The sequence below is a fragment of the Hypanus sabinus genome, chromosome 17, assembly GCF_030144855.1.
Source record: "Hypanus sabinus isolate sHypSab1 chromosome 17, sHypSab1.hap1, whole genome shotgun sequence".
In the NCBI taxonomy this organism is placed as follows: domain Eukaryota; kingdom Metazoa; phylum Chordata; class Chondrichthyes; order Myliobatiformes; family Dasyatidae; genus Hypanus; species Hypanus sabinus.
The window spans coordinates 3,566,502-3,588,601 of NC_082722.1; the positions used below are offsets into that span (position 1 = coordinate 3,566,502).

General features: G+C 47.2%; 1 protein-coding gene and 1 long non-coding RNA gene across 5 annotated transcripts in view; one reads left to right on the forward strand and one right to left on the reverse strand.

The window, feature by feature from the left end:
* Nucleotides 1–22,100, reverse strand: part of hydin (HYDIN axonemal central pair apparatus protein) — a 1,146,554-nt gene that overhangs the window by 217,631 nt on the left and 906,823 nt on the right. For all 4 annotated transcript variants that reach the window (XM_059992477.1, XM_059992476.1, XM_059992474.1 and 1 more), the window contains 5 exons: nucleotides 21,460–21,559; nucleotides 11,678–11,777; nucleotides 8,443–8,611; nucleotides 4,836–5,074; nucleotides 2,792–2,882 (listed from right to left, as the gene is read on the reverse strand). In XM_059992477.1, coding sequence (XP_059848460.1) covers nucleotides 2,792–2,882; nucleotides 4,836–5,074; nucleotides 8,443–8,611; nucleotides 11,678–11,777; nucleotides 21,460–21,559 — 699 coding nt within the window. The remainder of the gene's footprint in view (nucleotides 1–2,791; nucleotides 2,883–4,835; nucleotides 5,075–8,442; nucleotides 8,612–11,677; nucleotides 11,778–21,459; nucleotides 21,560–22,100) is intronic.
* Nucleotides 10,112–13,077, forward strand: LOC132406659 (uncharacterized). The gene is made up of 3 exons (XR_009516211.1): nucleotides 10,112–10,523; nucleotides 11,539–11,599; nucleotides 12,697–13,077. It is a non-coding gene; the product is annotated as an uncharacterized LOC132406659 (long non-coding RNA).

Genomic DNA, 22,100 nt, shown 5'->3' on the forward strand with positions numbered 1-22,100 from the left:
CTGACTCACCTGAGCTGTTTGATCTTTCTGTCTCGACACTGGTCATTGACTTACCTGAGCTGTTTGATCTTTCTGTCTCGACACTGGTCACTGACTCACCTGAGCTGTTTGATCTTTCTGTCTCGACACTGGTCACTGACTCACCTGAGCTGTTTGATCTTTCTGTCTCGACACTGGTCACTGACTCACCTGAGCTGTTTGATCTTTCTGTCTCGACACTGGTCACTGACTCACCTGAGCTGTTTGATCTTTCTGTCTCGACACTGGTCATTGACTCACCTGAGCTGTTTGATCTTTCTGTCTCGACACTGGTCACTGACTCACCTGAGCTGTTTGATCTTTCTGTCTCGACACTGGTCACTGACTCACCTGAGCTGTTTGATCTTTCTGTCTCGACACTGGTCACTGACTCACCTGAGCTGTTTGATCTTTCTGTCTCGACACTGGTCACTGACTCACCTGAGCTGTTTGATCTTTCTGTCTCGACACTGGTCATTGACTCACCTGAGCTGTTTGATCTTTCTGTCTCGACACTGGTCACTGACTCACCTGAGCTGTTTGATCTTTCTGTCTCGACACTGGTCACTGACTCACCTGAGCTGTTTGATCTTTCTGTCTCGACACTGGTCATTGACTCACCTGAGCTGTTTGTTCTTTCTGTCTCGACACTGGTCACTGACTCACCTGAGCTGTTTGATCTTTCTGTCTCGACACTGGTCACTGACTCACCTGAGCTGTTTGATCTTTCTGTCTCGACACTGGTCATTGACTCACCTGAGCTGTTTGATCTTTCTGTCTCGACACTGGTCATTGACTCACCTGAGCTGTTTGTTCTTTCTGTCTCGACACTGGTCACTGACTCACCTGAGCTGTTTGATCTTTCTGTCTCGACACTGGTCACTGACTCACCTGAGCTGTTTGATCTTTCTGTCTCGACACTGGTCATTGACTCACCTGAGCTGTTTGATCTTTCTGTCTCGACACTGGTCACTGACTCACCTGAGCTGTTTGATCTTTCTGTCTCGACACTGGTCACTGACTCACCTGAGCTGTTTGATCTTTCTGTCTCGATACTGGGCATTGACTCACCTGAGCTGTTTGATCTTTCTGTCTCGACACTGGTCACTGACACCTGAGCTGTTTGATCTTTCTGTCTCGACACTGGTCACTGACTCACCTGAGCTGTTTGATCTTTCTGTCTCGACACTGGTCACTGACTCACCTGAGCTGTTTGATCTTTCTGTCTCGACACTGGTCACTGACTCACCTGAGCTGTTTGATCTTTCTGTCTCGACACTGGTCACTGACTCACCTGAGCTGTTTGATCTTTCTGTCTCGACACTGGTCATTGACTCACCTGAGCTGTTTGATCTTTCTGTCTCGACACTGTTCACTGACTCACCTGAGCTGTTTGATCTTTCTGTCTCGACACTGGTCACTGACTCATCTGAGCTGTTTGATCTTTCTGTCTCGACACTGGTCACTGACTCACCTGAGCTGTTTGTTCTTTCTGTCTCGACACTGGTCACTGACTCACCTGAGCTGTTTGATCTTTCTGTCTCGACACTGGTCACTGACTCACCTGAGCTGTTTGATCTTTCTGTCTCGACACTGGTCACTGACTCACCTGAGCTGTTTGATCTTTCTGTCTCGACACTGGTCACTGACTCACCTGAGCTGTTTGATCTTTCTGTCTCGACACTGGTCACTGACTCACCTGAGCTGTTTGATCTTTCTGTCTCGACACTGGTCATTGACTCACCTGAGCTGTTTGATCTTTCTGTCTCGACACTGGTCACTGACTCACCTGAGCTGTTTGAACTTTCTGTCTCGACACTGGTCACTGACTCACCTGAGCTGTTTAATCTTTCTGTCTCGACACTGGTCACTGACTCACCTGAGCTGTTTGATCTTTCTGTCTCGACACTGGTCACTGACTCACCTGAGCTGTTTGTTCTTTCTGTCTCGACACTGGTCACTGACTCACCTGAGCTGTTTGATCTTTCTGTCTCGACACTGGTCACTGACTCACCTGAGCTGTTTGATCTTTCTGTCTCGACACTGGTCACTGACTCACCTGAGCTGTTTGATCTTTCTGTCTCGACACTGGTCACTGACTCACCTGAGCTGTTTGATCTTTCTGTCTCGACACTGGTCACTGACTCACCTGAGCTGTTTGATCTTTCTGTCTCGACACTGGTCACTGACTCACCTGAGCTGTTTGATCTTTCTGTCTCGACACTGGTCATTGACTCACCTGAGCTGTTTGATCTTTCTGTCTCGACACTGGTCACTGACTCGACTGAGCTGTTTGATCTTTCTGTCTCGACACTGGTCACTGACTCACCTGAGCTGTTTGATCTTTCTGTCTCGACACTGGTCACTGACTCACCTGAGCTGTTTGATCTTTCTGTCTCGACACTGGTCACTGACTCACCTGAGCTGTTTGATCTTTCTGTCTCGACACTGGTCACTGACACCTGAGCTGTTTGATCTTTCTGTCTCGACACTGGTCACTGACACCTGAGCTGTTTGATCTTTCTGTCTCGACACTGGGCATTGACTCACCTGAGCTGTTTGTTCTTTCTGTCTCGACACTGGTCACTGACTCACCTGAGCTGTTTGATCTTTCTGTCTCGACACTGGGCATTGACTCACCTGAGCTGTTTGATCTTTCTGTCTCGACACTGGTCACTGACACCTGAGCTGTTTGATCTTTCTGTCTCGACACTGGTCACTGACTCACCTGAGCTGTTTGATCTTTCTGTCTCGACACTGGGCATTGACTCACCTGAGCTGTTTGTTCTTTCTGTTTCAGCATTACGTTGGATCGCACTGAGCTTGATCTGTCGTTGGCCTTTCCAGACTTTAAGACGCTGGTACTGTAACCCAAAAAAGTGAAATCAGGTTTGCACCATACCATACATCCAAACATTGTTATAAATAATTCTCCGTTGAGTTCAGGCCTGTTCTGATAATACCATTTAGTTTTACTTTGCTGCTGTTTACTCTTGGCTCTGCAATTTTACTTCTATTTGTTCCTTCTGCACATAAGTTTAGAAGCTGATTCCACCAGCTGTGCTTCTCAAGCTCTATGACATTATTACTCTCCTAACACCATCCCCAGTTCTCTTCCCAAGCCTCTGAACTGTTGTTATTGGGCAGCAGCACAAATCCTGGCATGGACATGACTGACTCTTGTTTTAATGCTGTACGTTCTCTGTAGTTGTTATGATGAGTAAATAAATTGAGCAGACGTTCTTTCTCTCAGCACCAGGAATGCACTGTAAACAGTTAAAGGCTTGGGCAATGGCTTATGAGTTTCAAGCGGTTTTGGGAAGCTGGTTGGAATAAGCTAATGCTCCTACTGACATTGAGATGAGCTTACTTTACACTCTGAAGCAGTGTGATGGTTGTTTTGGGACCCGGAAAAGTGTCACATTGATGAAGGTGGCAGAGTTCTTCCTACACTGGAATTAAAGCATTGACCAAGTGCTCTTTGCATAACATCATGCACATTGCTAGGAACTACTGGTCACAAGTTCACCCCATTAGAAAGAGCAGAGTTCACTCCAGGGGTGATAGTTAAACTCAGCTCCTGTTTCGTGCAAGGCTCTTGGGCCATCAGGTGTATTTTGTCAAGCATGATGAACAATTTGTACATATTGGGCCTGTGGACAGTGAACAGAAGGATCAGGGAAGTAGAGGAATCCATTCTTCTTGCCAGTGCTGGTTAATGCAAATGACCAGCAGTGTGGACAAACCCCCCTACACCCACCCTGAGCTTGAGTCAACCAGAAGAACCCTAATTACCTCTTCAGGATAGTGACATAATGATCACTTGCAACCACTTTACACCACACCTGACTCTGGATTTCTTGCCTTAACTGTGTTTGTTTTGTCTAATTCTATCTAATATATACCTTTCTTGTGTTGGTAAAGGAAATGGGTGGTGCATGTGTAATACAGTCATTAAGTAGACAAGGACCAGGTGCATTAGGATCAATCATGCAGAGAATTACCAACTGTACCTGGGTTTCTTCTGCCCTAGCCGACACATCCTATTCACTCCCATCCAGTTCCTATCACCTTCCTGCCACTTAAATTCCCTTCTTAACCCCCATACTGGCTCCATCTGCCCAGCATACTGAATGTTATCTGGTTCCACAAATCACCACCCAACCTTTGTCCGCACATTCCGCCCTCGTAGCTCCCACCTCAACTTGATTCCACCTGCCGTTCATCCCCCACCTCGCAGGCATCCAACCTGTTTCACTCCTCTCTCACCTCTTTAAACTAGCCATCTCCTCTCCACACTAACGAGCCGGATAAACTCAGCGGATTGAGCAGGAGCAGGCAACGGATGCTGCCCGACCTGCTGAGTTCCTCCAGCTTGTTTGTACGTGTTGCTCTGACCACAGCATCTGCAGTGTACTTTGTGTTTGCTCTCCGTACTCTCAGTTCTGATGCAATCTCAATCGGAAACATCAGCCATCCCACTGACTCCGTGGATGCTGCCTCACCCACTAAATTTCCTCAGTAGTTTGAACTTCTTTGTTCACAGTAGGTGTGATTTCATCCAGAAATGGTCAGGTAAAACTGATAATTGCATCCGAAAATGTAACAGAAACTGAACCAAGGTCCAGTTCTCTTTGCCAATTTTGGGACATAGGAATCACTAGTGGATGATTAGAGAATCTCAGCCAGGATCCTCAGTTGTGACACAAGTGGAGGTGAACTGGAGTTCAAAAAACAGTACAGAGAAGTGCTTGATGAAGCTGCTAGTACGTTCACCCAGTTCCACTCTGAGAATCACTTGTAGAAACATTGCTTACTTCTTCTTTGACTGATGTGATGGCATGGCAGGCATTTTGAAGATAAAGTATTTGAAGTCAAATTCTCCAGTGTTCTCAAGTATGAAGGTCCGGCTTCTGCGGCCTCCCACCAGCACTGTGCCAAAGTTAACCTCTTTGGCAGGTAGGATCTGGTAGGTACTGAAGACAGCATGGATGGAGATTTTCACTGGAATACTGGCAATGATTTCTCCTCCTTCACCCAGGGTGGGTTCAATCACCTGTGCTCATAAAGAGAAAATGACTCACAAATGGTTCATTTCTCATTAGTCTTATAGATTACTGTATCTATCAATCCAAATGGACTGCTGTCAGTTACTGAGACACCTGTCTGATTGGGAAGTGGAGCGAGCACAGAAATTTTCAGAAATACAACAGTTAAAGTTGTTTTACGATTAGTAGAGTCCATTATTAAGGATGAGGTTTCAGGGTACTTAGAAGCACAGGATAAAATATGCCAAAGTCAGCATGGTTTCCTTGAGGGGAAATCTTGCCTGACAAATCTGTTGGATTACTTTGAGGAAAGTACAGGCAAGATAGACAAAAGAGAGTTAAAGGACGTTGTTTACTTGGACTTTCAGGAAGGCCTTTGACAAGGTGCCGTGCATGAGGCTGGTTTTATAGAAAGGTACTAGAATGGATGGAAATTGGCTGACTGGCAGCAGGTAAAGCGTGGGAATAAAGGGGGCCTTTTCTGATAGGCTGCCGATGACTAGTGGTCAGTGTTGGGACTGCTGTATTTCATGTTATATGTCAATGATTTGGGTGATGGAATTGATGGTTTTTCGGCCATGTTTGCAGATGATACAAAGGTCGATGGAGCAACAGGCAGTGTTGAGGAAGCAGGGAGTCTGCAGAAGGACTTAGATACATTAGGAGAAAGGTAAAAGAAGTGGCAGATGGAATATAGTGTAGGGAAATGTATGGTCTTTCACTTTGGTTTAAGGAACAAAGGCGTAAATTATTTTCTAAACAGGAAGAAAATTCAGAAATCAGAGGTCACAGAGTCAGAGAAGAAGAGCACAGAAAAGACACCTTGCCTCATCTAGTCCATGCCAAAACCATTGAAACTGCCTACTCCCATCAACCTACATCTGGACCTTAGCCCTCCATATCCCTACTATCTATGTACCTATCCAAACTTCCCTTAAATGTTGAAATCAATCTCACATGTACCACTTGTGCCGGCAGCTTATTCCACAGTCTCACCACCCTCTATGTGAAGAGGTTTCCCCTCATGTCCCCTTAAACTTCTCACCTTTAACATACCTGTAGACCCCCTTGGTATTCTCCTTCGCCTTGTCAGCTACAGCAACTTCATACCTTCTTTTAGCCTTCCTAATTTCTTTCTTAAGTGTTCTCTAGCATTTCTTGAATGCCATAAACACCTCATTTGTTCCTACTTGCCTATATCTGCTATGCACCTCTTTTTTTCTCTTCCTGAGGGCCTCAATGTCTCTTGTAGCCAAAATTCCCTACACTTGTTATCTTTACCTTTTATTTTGACAAGCACATACAAGCTTTGTATTCTCAAAATGTTGTTTTTGGACTCCCACTTTCCAAGTACACCTTTGCCAGGAAACAGCCTGTCCCAGTCCACACTTGCCAGATCATTTCTGATACAAATGACCCTTCTCAGACCAAAACTATCTTTTAGCATATTTACTTTGAAACTAATACCATTGTGGTCACTGGGTACAAAGTGTTCCCCTACACAAATTTGTCATCTACCCTGATTCATTCCCTAAAAGCAAATCCAGTATTATACGCTCACTTGTTGAGATTTCTAAGTACTGATGAAGGAAGCTATCCTGAACACATTTGACAAACTCTATCCATCTGGTCCTTTTACAGTATGGGATTCACAGTCAATATGAGGAATATTAAAGTCACCTACTATAATAACTTATATTTCTTGCAACAGTCTAAAATCCCTTTACAATTTTGTTCCTCTAAATCCCCAGATTGTTAGGTGATCTGTAACATAGCCCTTTGACGTTGTCATACTTTACTCATTTGTCAGTTCCACTATAATGCTCCACTAGTTGAGTTCTTCAGTCTGTCTTGACTGAGTAATACCATCCTTCCTCCTTTAATCCCTCCCACTCTGTTACGCCTAAACCACTTGAACCCGGAATATTGAGCTGCCAGTCCATTGTAATTCCAGGTGTTGATTCATGCCCTGAGTTCATCTTGCATTGAAATATACTGTACACAGCTCAGGTGACCAGTCGCATTATGCTCAACCTTCTGATTCCGGACTTTGACTCTTACCAACACCTGCCTCCACAACCTCTCCACAAACTGTTTTGGCTCTCTGGTTCCCATCGCCCTGTAATTCTAATTTAAACCCCACTGTGCAGCATTAACAAACTGTCCCGTTAGGATATTAGTCTCCTTGCAGTTCAGGTGAAAACCATTCTTTCTGTACAGGTTCCACCTTCCCTGGAAGAGAGCCCAATGATCCAAAAATCTTATACCCTCCCTCCTACACCACCTCCTTAGTCATGAATTAAACTGTATAATCTTCCCAGTTATGCCCTCATTAGCATGTGGCATGGGTAGCAATACTGAGATCATGGCGCAGGTGGTCCTGCCCTTTAACTTAGCATCTAACTCCCTGAAATCCCTATACAGCACCTCGTCACTCATCCTATCCATGACTGGTATCCATATGGACCACAACCTCTGGCTGTTCACCCTCCCACTTAAGAATACTGAGGACTCAATCCAAGATGTCCCACAACCTGGCACTTGGGAGGCAACATACCAACTGGGAATCCTTATATTGCCCACAGAAACCCCTATCCGCTCCCCTAGCTAACAAATTCCCTATCAAAACAGCTCGCCCCCTTCCCTTCTGAGTCACAGAGACAGACTCAGTGCCAGTTGGGTCATTCCTGCTCCAACAGTGCACAAAGCATAGGGTGCACAGGCACTTTGGTGTCCTCATGTAGGATTCCATGAAGTTAACTTTCAGGTTAGTTGGCTATAAGGAAGACAAATGCAATGTTAGCATTCATTTTGAGAGGAACACAATATAAAAGCAAGGTTGAAGGCATTGGTCAGACCACACGTGGAGTATTGTGAGCAGCTTTAGGCTTGTTATCAACAAAAAGATATGCTTGCATTACAGGGACTCCAGAAGAAGCTCATGAGAATGATTCTGGGAATGAAAGGGTTAATGTATGAGCAGCATTTGATGGCTCTGGAAATTTGAAGAATGCGGGGCGATTCCTAACTAAAATGGACGTGAGAGAATGTTTCCGAGGTGGGGGATGTCTACGATCAGAGGGTACAGCCTCAGAATAGAGGGGTGTCCTTTTATTTCCTCAAAGATAGGGTGGTGAATCTGGAATTCGCTGTGGAGGCTGAATCATTGGGCCTATGAGTTTATATGTTCTTGATAAGTAAATGTGTCAAAGGTTACGGGGAGAAGGGGGTTGAGAGGATGAATAAATCAGCCATGATAGGAGCAGACTCAATGGGCTAAATGGCCTAATTCTGCTCCTTATCTTGTGGTTTTAAACAAACGGGAATTACCGGGAAAAAAAAAAGCACTTAAATCTCTAAAGCACTTTGATCTTACCTGGCAGCGGAGAACGGGCTCATCCTTGATCTCAGTGCTGACGTTGCTGTGGAAGTTGATGTAGATGTGACTGGGACGATCATTGGGAGACAGAGAGCCTTTTATTGGCTGAATACTGAACAGGGAATTCAGATCCGGCATGTCACATTTTGTTGGTTGTAGATGAAATCTGCAAAAGGAAAAGCATGACTATTATGGCATGAAAAAGTAAATGTCAAGACCTGATGCGAGTGCAACAGAATCCACAGGAATGCTACCAGTGGATACAGCGGCTTAACGATCCTTTCAGCTGTTTGGAGGGCATATCCATCTGCGTCAACAGTTACCGTTTTCCACAGCTCCTTCCATGCTATCAATCATGAGAGGTAATGTTGCAGCTACCCTGGTTAGACCCCACTTGGAGAACTGTGCTCAGTTCTGGTCGCCTCACTACAGGAAGGATGTGGAAACCATAGAAAGGGTGCAGAGGAGATTTACAAAGATGTTGGCTGGATTGGAGAGCATGCCTTATGAGAACAGGTTGAGCGAACTTGGCCTTTTCTCCTTGGAGCGACAGAGAATGAGAGGTGACCTGATAGAGGTGTACAAGATGATGAGAGGCATTGATCGTGTGGATAGTCAGAGGCTTTTTCCCAGGGCTGAAATGTTTGCCACAAGAGGACACAGGTTTAAGGTGCTGGGGAGCAGGTACAGAGGAGATGTCAGGGGTAAGTTTTTTATGCAGAGAGTGGTGAGTGTGTGGAATGGGCTGCCGGCAACAGTGGTGGAGGCGGATACGTTAAGGTCTTTTAAGAGACTTTTGGATAGGTACATGGAGCTTAGAAAAATAGAGGGGTATGGGTAAAGCCTAAGTAGTTCTAAGGTAGGGACATGTTCGGCACAACTTTGTGGGCTGAAGGGCCTGTGCTGTGCTGTAGGTTTTCCATGTTTCTATGACACACCCCATATTTTCTCCTTCTTACTAAATGACCTTTCTGATGAACTCATTTGCTAGCACATTTTTTCAGTTAATGCCAAATGTAATTTGGGTAGTCACTTTGCAGAATATCTCCATTCAGTGTGCAAGGGAGTGACTCAAAGTTTCCAGCTTCTTGTCCCTTCCTGTGTGTCTGAATGAAGATCAACATTAACACAATGAACAGCGCCTCATCCTGCGACATGGCAAATTACACATACTTCAAAGTCAATTTCAGATCCAACCATTTTGGTTAATTAGACAATAAGACATAGGAGCTGAATTAAGGCATTCAATCGTGGCTAATTTATTTTCCTTTTCACCCCTATTCTCCTGCCTGTAACCTTTACTAATTAAGAACCATCAACCTCTGCTTCAAATGTACCTAAAGAATTCGCTTCCACAATCATCGCTGGCAATGAATTGCACAGATTCACCACATTCTGGTTAAAAAGAAATCTTCCTCATCTCTGTCCTAAAGGGATCTTCTTCTACTCTGATGCTAGATTCTCACATTATAGGAAACATTCTCTCCATGCCCACTCTATCTAGGGCTTTCAATATTTGATGTTCTCAGTAAGGTTTGCCGCTCATTCTATTGAGTACAGGCCCAGAGCCATCAAATCCTCCTCATACATTAACCCCTTCATTCCTAGGCTTATTCTTGTAAATGTGCTATGGATCCTCTCCAATGTCAGCACATCTTTTCTCAGATAGGGAACCTAAAACTGCTCACAATCCCCCAAAGCAAGCTGACCAATGCCTTCTGAAGCCTCAGAATTACATCCTTGTGTTTATAATATATTGTTCTGGAAATGAATGCTAATATTTCATTTGCCTTTCTTACTACCGACTCAACCTGCCAGCTAACTTTTGGAAATCCTGCACTAAGATTCCTAATGTTCCTTCGCAGCTCTGAAATTCGTAACTTAGAAAATAGTGTGTATCTATATTCCTTCTTCCAACGTGCATGGCCAAATACTTCCTTGCACTAATGTATAATTACAATGGGTTCTGTCAAGACTGCACCTGGAATATTAAGTCTGTTCTCCATATGGAAGGAGGAGTACAAAGCGATTCAACACATTGATCACTGGGCTGGGACAATTTATTCTGTGAGGACAGAGTAAGTACACTGTGTCTAGACTCTCTTGAGTTTAGTGTAATACACAAGGAATGGCAGCACTAGAGCTGCTACCTCATAGCTCCAGAAAATTAGGTTTCAGGGGATTGTGGGCCTTGGACTAGTGGGATCTGGGGAGAGTAAGGCCTGGGACAGTCAGGATCTCAGATGTGTGGGCACTGGGACTGGTGGGGATCAGAGGGCTTGGGTGCAGGAACACGGCAGAATGGACACTGGGACAGAGGGGCTCAGGGGAGAGTGGACACTGGGACAGGGGGACTTGGGGGAGAGTGGGCACTGGGACAGGGGGACTAGGGGGAGAGTGGGCACTGGGACAGGGGGACTAGGGGGAGAGTGGACACTGGGACAGGGGGACGGGGGAGAGTGGACACTGGGACAGGGGGACAGGGGAGAGTGGGCACTGGGACAGGGGGATTTGGGGGAGAGTGGACACTGGGACAGTGGGACTAGGGGGAGAGTGGACACTGGGACAGGGGGACTGGGGGAGAGTGGACACTGGGACAGGGGGACTCGGGGGAGAGTGGACACTGGGACAGAGGGACTCGGGGGAGAGCGGACACTGGGACAGGGGGACTCGGGGGAGAGTGGGCACTGGGACAGGGGGACTAGGGGGAGAGTGGACACTGGGACAGGGGGACGGGGGAGAGTGGACACTGGGACAGGGGGACAGGGGAGAGTGGGCACTGGGACAGGGGGATTTGGGGGAGAGTGGACACTGGGACAGGGGGACTAGGGGGAGAGTGGACACTGGGACAGGGGGACTGGGGGAGAGTGGACACTGGGACAGGGGGACTCGGGGGAGAGTGGACACTGGGACAGAGGGGCTCCAGGGAAAGTAGGCACTGGGACAGGGGGACTTGGGGGAGAGTGGACACTGGGACAGAGGGACTCTGAGGAGAGTGGACTTTGAGACAGTGGAGATCAGGGGAGTGGGAGCACGAGGATTGGGAGGATGGAGAGTTCCATCTGACCTGAATTCTTTATGTTTTGGATTCAGCTTTCCGGTATCTGCAAATAATAGTCTTTCAAGTACGAAGAGCAAACCTTGGGAAGTTACGGTGAGCCAACTATCTTTTGATCTGTAATTCTATTACTCATCATCACACTGTATCTTGAGAAGAAACAGAACCACATACTTGTAACCAATCTCATATTTGCCTTTGTTCTTCAAGGTGATGGTCTGTTTCACAGTGTCATTCACTTTGATGATACCAAAATCAATCCCGCCATCTGTACCTTTAATGCAGAATCAAGAATGAGGTGTTAATGCACATTGAAAATAGTCGGGGAGAGTGGACACTGGGACAGGGGGCTGAGGGGAGAGTGGACACTGGGACAGAGGGGCTCCGGGGAGAGTGGACACTGGGACAGGGGGCTGAGGGGAGAGTGGTCACTGGGACAGAGGGGCTGAGGGGAGAGTGGACACTGGGACAGAGGGGCTCCGGGAAGAGTGGACACTGGGACAGGGGGCTGAGGGGAGAGTGGACACTGGGACAGGGGGCTCCGGGAAGAGTGGACACTGGGACAGGGGGCTGAGGGGAGAGTGGACACTGGGACAGGGGGCTCCGGGAAGAGTGGACACTGGGACAGGGGGCTGAGGGGAGAGTGGACACTGGGACAGAGGGGCTCTGGGAAGAGTGGACACTGGGACAGAGGGGCTCTGGGTGAGTGTACACTGGGACATGGGGCTGAGGGGGGAGTGGACACTGGGACAGGGGGCTGAGGGGAGAGTGGACACTGGGACAGGGCAACTTGGGGGGGAGTGGACACTGGGACAGGGCAACTTGGGGGGAGTGGAGACTGGGACAGAGGGGCTTGGGGGAGAGTGGACACTGGGACAGAGGGGCTCGGGGGATAACAATGGGAACACGACACGGAGCTGAGGGAGTTGGAGAGGAATCCTCAGTATGTCCAGTAGGACATGGAATTTCTGAATCAGAGCCAGGTTCATTATTACTGACATATGTTATGAAGTTTGTTCTTTTGCAGCACTAATAGAAACTATATATTACAGTGAGATTTATATTGAAAATTAAATTAAATAAGTCGCATAAAAAGAGAACAAAAACCTGAGGTAATGTTCATTGTTGGTTCAGAAAGCTGATGACAGAGGGGAAGAAGCTGTTTCTAACATACATTGAATGTGTGTCTTCAGGCACTTGTACCTCCTCCCTGATGGAAGCAGTGAGAAGAGAGCATGACCCGGGCGATGGGGGTTCTAGATAATGGATTCTGCTTTCCTGCGACAGACCTCTATCTAGATGTGTTCAACGGCGGGGAGGACTGGGCTGAATCCATTACTTTTTGTAGATATTCACATTCAAGGGCATTGGTATTCACATGCTCGGTCATGGTGCAACCAGTCAATGTACTCTCCCCAGCATAACTGAAGTTTCAGATGATATGTTGAATCTTCATTTGTACATGTGATGAATAAAGCTAATCTCTTTAATCTATTTAACACAGACCATTTAAATGTCCATGAAGTTCTAAATCATTTAATAACTGCCATCATTGGATTTGTAATTGTTATGAAGTAGAGAATGCCTATCATTGGGCTTTAGTTGTTTGCAGTCCCAAAGATGGGCAGTTATGTTGTTGTTTAGAATTGGACCATCTTTGAACATGGAATTAAACAAAAAATACTAATGGATTATTAAGAACAAATGCTGAAAGGTGAAAATAGAAACAAGAAGTGTTGGAAATAGCAGCTCAGGTGACAGGACCAAATAGTTGGTTGTGGACTTCAGAAAGAGTAAGTCAGGGGAACACACAGCAGTTCACATCGAGTGGTGAGCAGCTTCGTGTTCTGTGTGTCAGCATCTTGGAAGACCTGTCCTGGGTCCAGCACATTGATGCACTGGGAAAGAAGGTGTGCCAGTCAAGAACAATTTGAGGAGATTTGGTATACATCACCAAAGACTTGCAAATTCTATAGATGTATGGTGGTGTGTATACTGGGCTCTGTACAGCCCAGTATACACACCACCATACATCTATAGAAGTCTATCAAAGTTTTAGAAGTCATGCTGAAACTACATAAACTTTCTTCTGCTTTCTTCACTGATATATAGTACTACGTCCAGTACAGATCCTCTGAAATGATAGCATCAAGGAATTTAAAGTTGGTGACTCTCTCCACCTCTGATTCTCTGATGAGTCTGGTTCCTCGACCTCCAGTTTTTTTCCTCCTGAAGTCAATAATCAGTTCCTTGGTCTTGTTGACATTGAGTGAGAGGTTGTTGTTGTGGCACCACTCAGCCAGATTTTCAATCTCCCTCCTATATGCTGATTCATCACCACTTTTCTGGTTTAAGATGGTGCTGGTGAACCTCAGAGGCTGGTGGCTGATGAAACAAGGAAAACAGTTAAATACTTTATTAATCACTCTTTTTCTGGCAAATGGTCATTTAAGCAATAGCCTGTAACTTCCTTTGGGACTTGAAGGCAATTCAATTCTGTTGAACCTAGTTGAGGCAAGGTGACGGGCCCATCGTCGGGAGTGAGGAGCAGTTGATTTAAGCACCATGATGAAGGCCGAATTGAAGCGGCAGGATCTGGATTCCGGTGTGCACCGATTCGAATTAATTTGATGTTTGGATGGAGATTTGAGTGCAAGGCTGAAACAGAGGGGTCTTCCAGGCCAAATCGAAGTGGTGAAGTTCAGACACCACAGTGTATCGAGGTGACTGAACGCAATGTTTGGACAGAGACTTGAGTGAAGTGCTGAATCGGAAAGGACTCAAGAAGGCGCTCTCCAGGCAGGTCGAGGCAATTGAACAGATTGGTTGGAGGTTCAGGTGCCGGGCCAGATGGGAAAGGTCAGGGTGTCGGGGCCTGAGGTGAGGATTAGGCCAGTTCAGATCGCTGCTCCATGACAATGGGACTCTCTTTGCGGACTTCAGTTCAGAACACTATTTGCTTGCCGGATGTGTTTACTTCTTCTCTCTGCATTCTAGGTGTTCATCTGTCATTGTTTAGGTTTTTTTGTGAGCATATATATATTTTTCTCTGCAGCTTGGGTGTTTGATGGCCTTTTTTAATATATGGGTTCGTTTGTTTTGTGGCTGCCTGTTAGGAGACGAATCTCAAGGTTGTATAATGTATACATAATATGATAATGAATGTACTTTGAACTTCGATTTGGGCAACAGCAGTTGTACTATCAACAAAAATATGGCACTTGAGCTGTGCGTAGCCACACAGTCATAGCAAATAGAGCAGAAACTAAGCACACAGCCTTCTGGTGCAACTGTGCTGAGAGAGATGCTGGTGTCAATCTGAACTGACTGGGGTCTGCAAGTGAGGAAATCAATGATCCAATTGCACAAGGAGATATTGACACCAATGTCCTGATGCTTATTGATTAGTTTTGAAAGGACGATAATGTTGAATGCCAAGCTGTAATCGATAAAGCGTATCCTGATGCATACATCGTTTGTTCGAGAAGGATTACAAGTGGCATTCAGAAGGTGGTGTGTGTGTTTTCATGCCGATAGAAGTCCAGTGTGAGGGACAGAGAAGTTCAAGATGAGCTCCTACTTGTGCACATTTGACTGTTTAATTAAAATGGGCCCTTTTCTTTTTGTTTTTCTTTACTAAGTTGAGATTTATAAATATAATTCCTTTAATCATATGCAATGTACTGTCTGTTATTTCATGTCACTAACTTGTAACGGGGTGGCAGATTACACAGCATCCACACAAACCGGGGTTTGGGGTGGCAGAACAATCTCAATCTCACGGGTTTGGCGGGACCAGCCAAGGAAACCAGGGGGTTTCATGAGCATAGAGGGCATTGAGCCCAACTGGGAGCGAAGCCTTGTTGTCACTTAATGTATATCGCTTGGTTTCACTTTGTAAGAGGTAATAGCATTCAAGCTCTGCCACCGTTGTGATTTAAGTTTGGTCTGCAATTGCTGCTTTCCAGGTATCGTGCCTGGATCTCACCAGAGCTGAATGCCACTGACATGGCCCACAGCAGATTGCAGATTTCATGCTTCATCCAGAACTTCTGCTTCTGTCTCCTTCCCAGTTTTGCTGAAGAGTTTTAAACCTGAATCATTAACTCTGTTTCTTTTCCCAATGATGTGGCCAGACCTGCTAACTTCACAAGCATTTTCTGTTTCTATATTATGATGATAACTTCTACTGGGTGAATTATAGGCTTTTATTAGCAACAAAAGGGACCACAACATCTTGGAGACTGAGGGAGGAGCAGTGCCTCCAATTGCCTTCATACAGGGGTCTGTGGGAGGAGCCACAGGAGCAGTCAGCAGAGGTGTGCGTCCAGACAGGTATACATAGTTTATCACATTCACCCCGCCCCCCTTTGTTTTAAAAGAGAGTCCCCACAGGGCGAAGTTTCTTACAAGTATATTTACAGGTTAAGTCTATCAGGCGGTTGAGTCCGTCACTGCGATCTACGTAGCACTGGTGACGGTGGTTGTGCTGGCTGCGGCCTGACTTGATTTGCCAGCCCGTCAGGTGTCAGTAATCCCTCATGCGTGTGCGTGGCGCCCGGTATGGGAGTGTCGTGAGGAGTCTGCGTAGGGCTTGGTGTGCGCGGTGTCTCATGGGTATATACATCGGTGGGTACGGGGTTCATGGTCACTGTGGAGTGTTTGGGGTAGGGGTCTGGTGCTCCTGCGGGCACCAGGTCATGGATGGAGACCGTGTCCTCCCACCCATCAGGTAAGACCACGTAGGCATACTGGGGGTTCGCATGAAGTAGGTGAACCCTCTCAACCATCGGGGAGTACTTATTGCTCCTCGCATGTTTCCGGAGCAGCACTGGCCCTGGGGATGTCAGCCAAGCCGGTAGGGTGGTCCCAGTGGCAGACTTCCTGGCAAAAGAAAAGAGTCGCTCATGAGGGGTGGCATTGGTGGACGTGCATAACGGAGCGGATGGAGTGTAGCGCCTCGGGGAGGACCTCCTGCCAGCGAGAGACCGGCAATCCCTTTGACCTAAGGACTAAGAGTGTGGCCTTCCACACGGTGGCATTCTCCCTCTCCACCCGTCCATTCCCCCGGGGGTTATAGCTTGTGGTCCTACTCGTAGCAGTACCCCTAGCCAGCAGGTACTGGCGCAGCTCGTCACTCATAAAGGAGGACCCTCTATCACTGTGGATATAGCAGGGATATCCGAACAGAGTGAAGAGCTGGTGCAGGGCTTTTATGACGGACGTGGCAGCGGTATCGGGGCAGGGGATAGCAAAGGGGAACCGCGAGTACTCGTCGACTATGTTGAGAAAGTAGACATGGCAGTCGGTGGAGGGAAGGGGGCCCTTAAAGTCGACACTCAGTTGCTCAAAGGGGCGGGTGGCCTTGATAAGCTTTGCCGGTTCAGGACGGTAGAAGTGTGGTTTGCACTCAGTCCCTGGTCATCGTCCGGATTTCCTCAAGGCAGGTTCCGGGCTTTCACGAAATGGTAAAGTCGGGTAACCCCCAGGTGGCAAAGATCTTCATGGAGGGGGTATAGCCGGTTGATCTGCATGCTGGCACACACTCCCCGTGATAGGGATCGGGGGGCTCATTGAGCCTCCCAGGCTACAGGATGTCATAGTTGTCAGTGGAGAGTTCTATTCTCCACCTCAAAATTTTATCATTTTTGATTTTGCCCTGCTGTTGGTTGCTAAACATGAACACAACTGAGTGCTGGTCGGTCAGCAAGGTGAACCTTTTGCCAGCGAGATAGTGCTTCCAGTGCCTAATAGCTTCCACTATGGCCTGGGCTCCTTTCTCCACCACAGTGCTGAATTTCAGGGCCCTGAAGGGTACGAGAGAAGAATGCTACCGGCCTTCCTGCCTGATTGAGGGTAGCAGCCAGCGCGAAGTCCGAGGCGTCACTCTCTACCTGGAAGTGAATGGTCTCGTCCACCGCATGCATCGTAGCTTTGGCAATGTCCCCTTTAGTGCGGCTGAAGGCTGAGCTGGCCTCAGCTGAGAGGGGAAATGTGGTAGACTTGACCTGGGGCAGGCCTTGTCTGCATAGTGAGGGACCCATTGGGCGTAATAGGAAAAGAAGCCCAGGCACCATCTGAGGGCTCTGAGGGTGGTGGGAAGAGGGAGTTCCAACAGGGGGTGCATACGGTCGGGGTCAGGGCCAATGACCCCGTTCTCTACGACATACCCAAGTATAGCAAGTCGGGTGGTTCCAAACGCACACTTGTCCCTGTTATAGGTAAGGTTAAGAGCTTTGGCCGCTTGGAAAAATCGTTGGAGGTTGGTGTCATGATCCTGCCAGTTGTGACCGCAGATAGTGATGTTATCCAGATATGGGAACGTGGCCTTCAGTTGGCACTGGTCCACCATCCGGTCCATTTCCCTCTGGAAGACAGTGACACCATTCGTGACACCGAAGGGGATGCGCAGGAAGTGATAGAGCCTGCCGCCCGCCTCGAAGGCGGTGTAGGGGCTGTCCTCCGGGTGGATGGAGAGCTGTTAGTAAGCGGATTTCAGGTCTATAGTCGAGTACACCTTATACTGAGCTATCTGTTTGACCATATCCGCGATGCTGGGTAGGGGGTACGTGTCAAGCTGCGTGAACCTATTGATTGTCTGGCTATAGTCCACGACCATCCTATTTTTCTGCCCGGTTTGAACAATGACCACCTGGGCCCTCCAAGGACTTGTGCTTGGCTCAATGATCCCCTCCCTGAGCAGCTGCTACACCTCCGACTTAATGAAGGCCCTGTCCCCCGCGCTGTACCTGCTGCTTTTAGTTGCCACAGGTTTACAGTCGGGGGTCAGGTTGGTGAACAGCGGTGGGGGAGGCATCTTGAGGGTGGAGAGGCTGCAAGTGGTGTCAGTAGCGCGGCTGTTGGCATGGTGCTGGGTGGGATGTGCGGGTCGGTGGGTGTGTGTGGTCAGTAGCGGGGTATATGACGAAACCCCACAAAACTGAGGATTTCTGACAGTGATTGGTGGGAGGGGCCCATCATACTCCATTGTCACACTTTTCAGGTGGGTCTGGAAGTCGAGCCCCAATAGCACAGGGGCACACAGTTGAGGCATGACCAGTTACGCAAAGTCCTTATATTCTGTGCCCTGCACCACCAATGTCGCTACACAACCCACCCGGATATCTGTGGAATGCGACCCAGAAGCCATGGTGACCTTCTGGCTTACCGGCCGTGTCACGAGTCCGCAGCGTTGCACCGTGTCCGGGTGAATAAAACTCTCAGTGCTGCCCATGTCAAACAGGCAGCTAGTCCTGTGCCCCTCCACCAGGATGTCCATCATTGACCTTGCGAGCTGGTGTGGGGTGCTTTGGTCGAGGGTCACGGAGGCCAGAGTTGAATCGCCGTCTTAGGGTCCGGTAAGCACCCATGGGTCGGGGGCGGGGCGAGGTGGCGCTGACAAAATTGGCTGCCCCCATGCCTCGCACGCGGCGCTGCTCAACCCCCCTCGTGGTTTGGACTTACAGGCTGGAGCAGGTAGCTTCTCGGGCTGGGCAGCATTTTCAGGGGTGCTTTTCGAGTCAGCAGACGTAACACTGCGCGGACTTGTGACTGGCAGCAGCCAAGGTCGATTCGCTGGCGGGTTGCGAGGTCTGTGGCATCCACAGGGCTGGCGGGAGATCGCGCGCCTGTAAGATAAGATCGGCGCGTTTCAGCAGCCGCTGGCGCACGGACACGGACCCGATCCCCGTAACAAAGGTGTCTCTTACTAGCAGCTCCGCATGCTGTTTCGCCATCAGTCTCCTGCAGTTGCAGGCCCGCACGAGTGTCTGTAGGGTTTGGACAAACTCAGCGCTTGACTCTCTGGCCCGCTGCCGCCGTGTCGCTAAGTGATGTCTTGCATAGAGGGTGTTCACCGGCTGCCGGTATTGTCTTTTGATGGCATCTATCGCACCCTGGTAGTCCGTTTGGTCTCTAATCATGGAGTAGACGATTGGACTGACTCTGGAGAGGAAAACCCTGCACATCGTGGCAGGGTTGGTCATATGAATCTCCTCCAGGTACGATTTGAAGCATGCTAGCCAGAGTTCGAAAGCGTCGTCAGCTTCCTGGGATTGTGGGTCGAGATCCAATCGGTCTGGTCATAAAATGCTCTCCATGTTTTAAAATTGCTGCTAATAAAATTGATGCACCATCAATAACTCTCGGAGTTATTGATGAACGATCGGCTTTTATTAGCAGCAAAAGGGACCATGACATCTTGGAAACTGAGGGAGGAGCAGTGCCTCCAGTTGCCCTTATACAGGGGTCTGTGGGAGGAGCCACAGGAGCAGTCAGCAGAGGGGCGTGTCCAGACAGGTATACATAGTTTACCACACTACACAAGCATTTTCTGTTTCTATATTATGATGATAACTTCTGCTGGAGTCAAAAGTTTAACAATGGAAAAGAGGAATGAGTTTTTTGTTGCAATGTAAAAACTTAACAACTGGGAGTGTGAGCTGATGCAGCCAGTGTGTAATACAGATAGACGAGGATGAGTAAGTGGTGGGGTGGTGCTTAAAGGGATGTAAGCCAGATGCAAGAAACTGGGACTGCTGGGTGGGCACCGTGGTTAGCAAGGACTCGGTGGGCAAAAGTTACATCACTCTATGACTCTAATATCTTCATCTCTATTATTCTTTTAATGATGTAATGCATCCAAAGCTGCCTCATCGGGTAGTGTAAGACTAGATGGCACAGCCTCAGCATAAAGGGGTATCAGTTTAGAATGGAGATGGGGGGGATTTTCTTTCACTAGAGGGTGGAGAATCTATGGAATTCTTTGCCACAGATGGGTGTGAAAGCCAAGTTATTGGGCATTATTAAAGCAGAAGCTGATAGGTTCCAGATTAGGCAGGACATCAAAGGTTGAGGGGTGAAGGCAGAAGAATGGGGTTGATAGGGATATGAATTAGCCGTGATTTCAGATTCAGTTTCAGTTTATTGGCATTTAGAAACCACAAATGCAATACAGTTAAAAAATGAGACAACGTTCCCCCAGAATGATATCACAAAAGCATATGACAAAACAGACTACACCAGAAAATCTATGTAACGTTTGACAATCCCCAACCCAGAGTCTAGAGAGGCTCTGTTTATTTATTTATTTATTGTTCCTTTCAGCTTTAGTTGATGGGCTGAATGGCCTAATTCTGTTCCTATATCTTATGATGAGTGGAACACAATTTGCAGTGTAGCAACTACTTGAACTTGGTATAATCTGTGGTGTTTCAGGGCCTCTGACACTGGAAGTACATGTCTTATTGAAGCATGTTAAGATACAAATTAGTGAAGTGCTGGCTGAGATCTGTGTCCCCACACGGCTTCCCTCAACTCTGAGAAAACATTTCCATTCATACTGTGGTTTCTGGAAAATGTTTGCAGAGTGCGAAGCCTGTTTTGAATTTAAAAAGCAGCTAACAAAGTGAAACCAGCAGCTGTCACCTTCAATAGTGCCAGAGGCCCAGGTCCTTAGGATCCACTGACAGCACAGGGAAAAAAATAAACAGCTTGTTATCCTAGCCACAAGACTTCGGTTGTGGCAAAGTATTCATTAGTCTCACAGCCTGCTACCCGGTCTGGCAGTCCATATCCTGATCTTTCCTGATACAGTGGGTCAAAGAGATTGTGGGACGGGTAGCAGGTATCCTCAATAAAGTAGTTCAATTATTCTGGTCTAACCATTTTAATGAAACAGCCCCAAAAGAGCAACATGGAGTCCGGAAAGAAGCAGTTTTGCCTAGTGTACGATTAATGCAAATTTTAACCAGTTACTTGCTGTTTTTGTTCTTCAGGGGTTGGTGATGAATGACTCAGCAGAACAGTGGACAAGGCACACTTCTTGTTCTGATGTTAATCAATGATCAGAACGGGTCACATGCTCGTTTCTGGTTTCGTTCGTTACTGTTGCCTGTTCCTCACAGTAATGCATTCTCTTGGAACGGTGCTGTAGTCATGAGCAGGTGTTAGTTTACCTTTAGGGAAAGTGATGTCCAGTGCCACATCATAAGCTTCTGCAAGGACCAGGATATTTTCTGTCTGAACAATGCCGATAATGTTCTCTGCGTCGTAGACCTCAGGAGAGAAGGAGAAACAATACTACACAACAGCACAGAAACCCCCTAGCACACAATATCTGCACCAAAGAGAAATTCCAAATTAAACCAAATCATGATGACCCACGTACCTCCATACCTAACATAGTTATGTGCTTATCAAACTGTCTCAAATAATGCCACTATCATGTCTGCTCCCACCACTACCCTTGGTAGTTCATTACAGGTATCAACCGCTTTGTGTGTGGAAAAAACTGTCCACACTTTTCCCTTAAATTTTCCCTCTCTCACATTAAGCAAGTCCTCTACTGTCTGATATCTCTACACTTGCAAAAAGATTTAATTGTATATCCTATCCATGGCTTACAATTTTATAAACTTCTATCAAGTTTCCCCTCAACCTCTATCACTTCAAAGAAAATAACACGTTTTTTTAACATCTCCTTATTGCTCATATCCTCTAATTCAGTCAGCATCCTGCTAAATCTCTTCTGCTGCCTTTGAAAAGCCTCTACATCCTTCCTACAATGGGATGACCAGAACTGAAGTAATTACTCAAA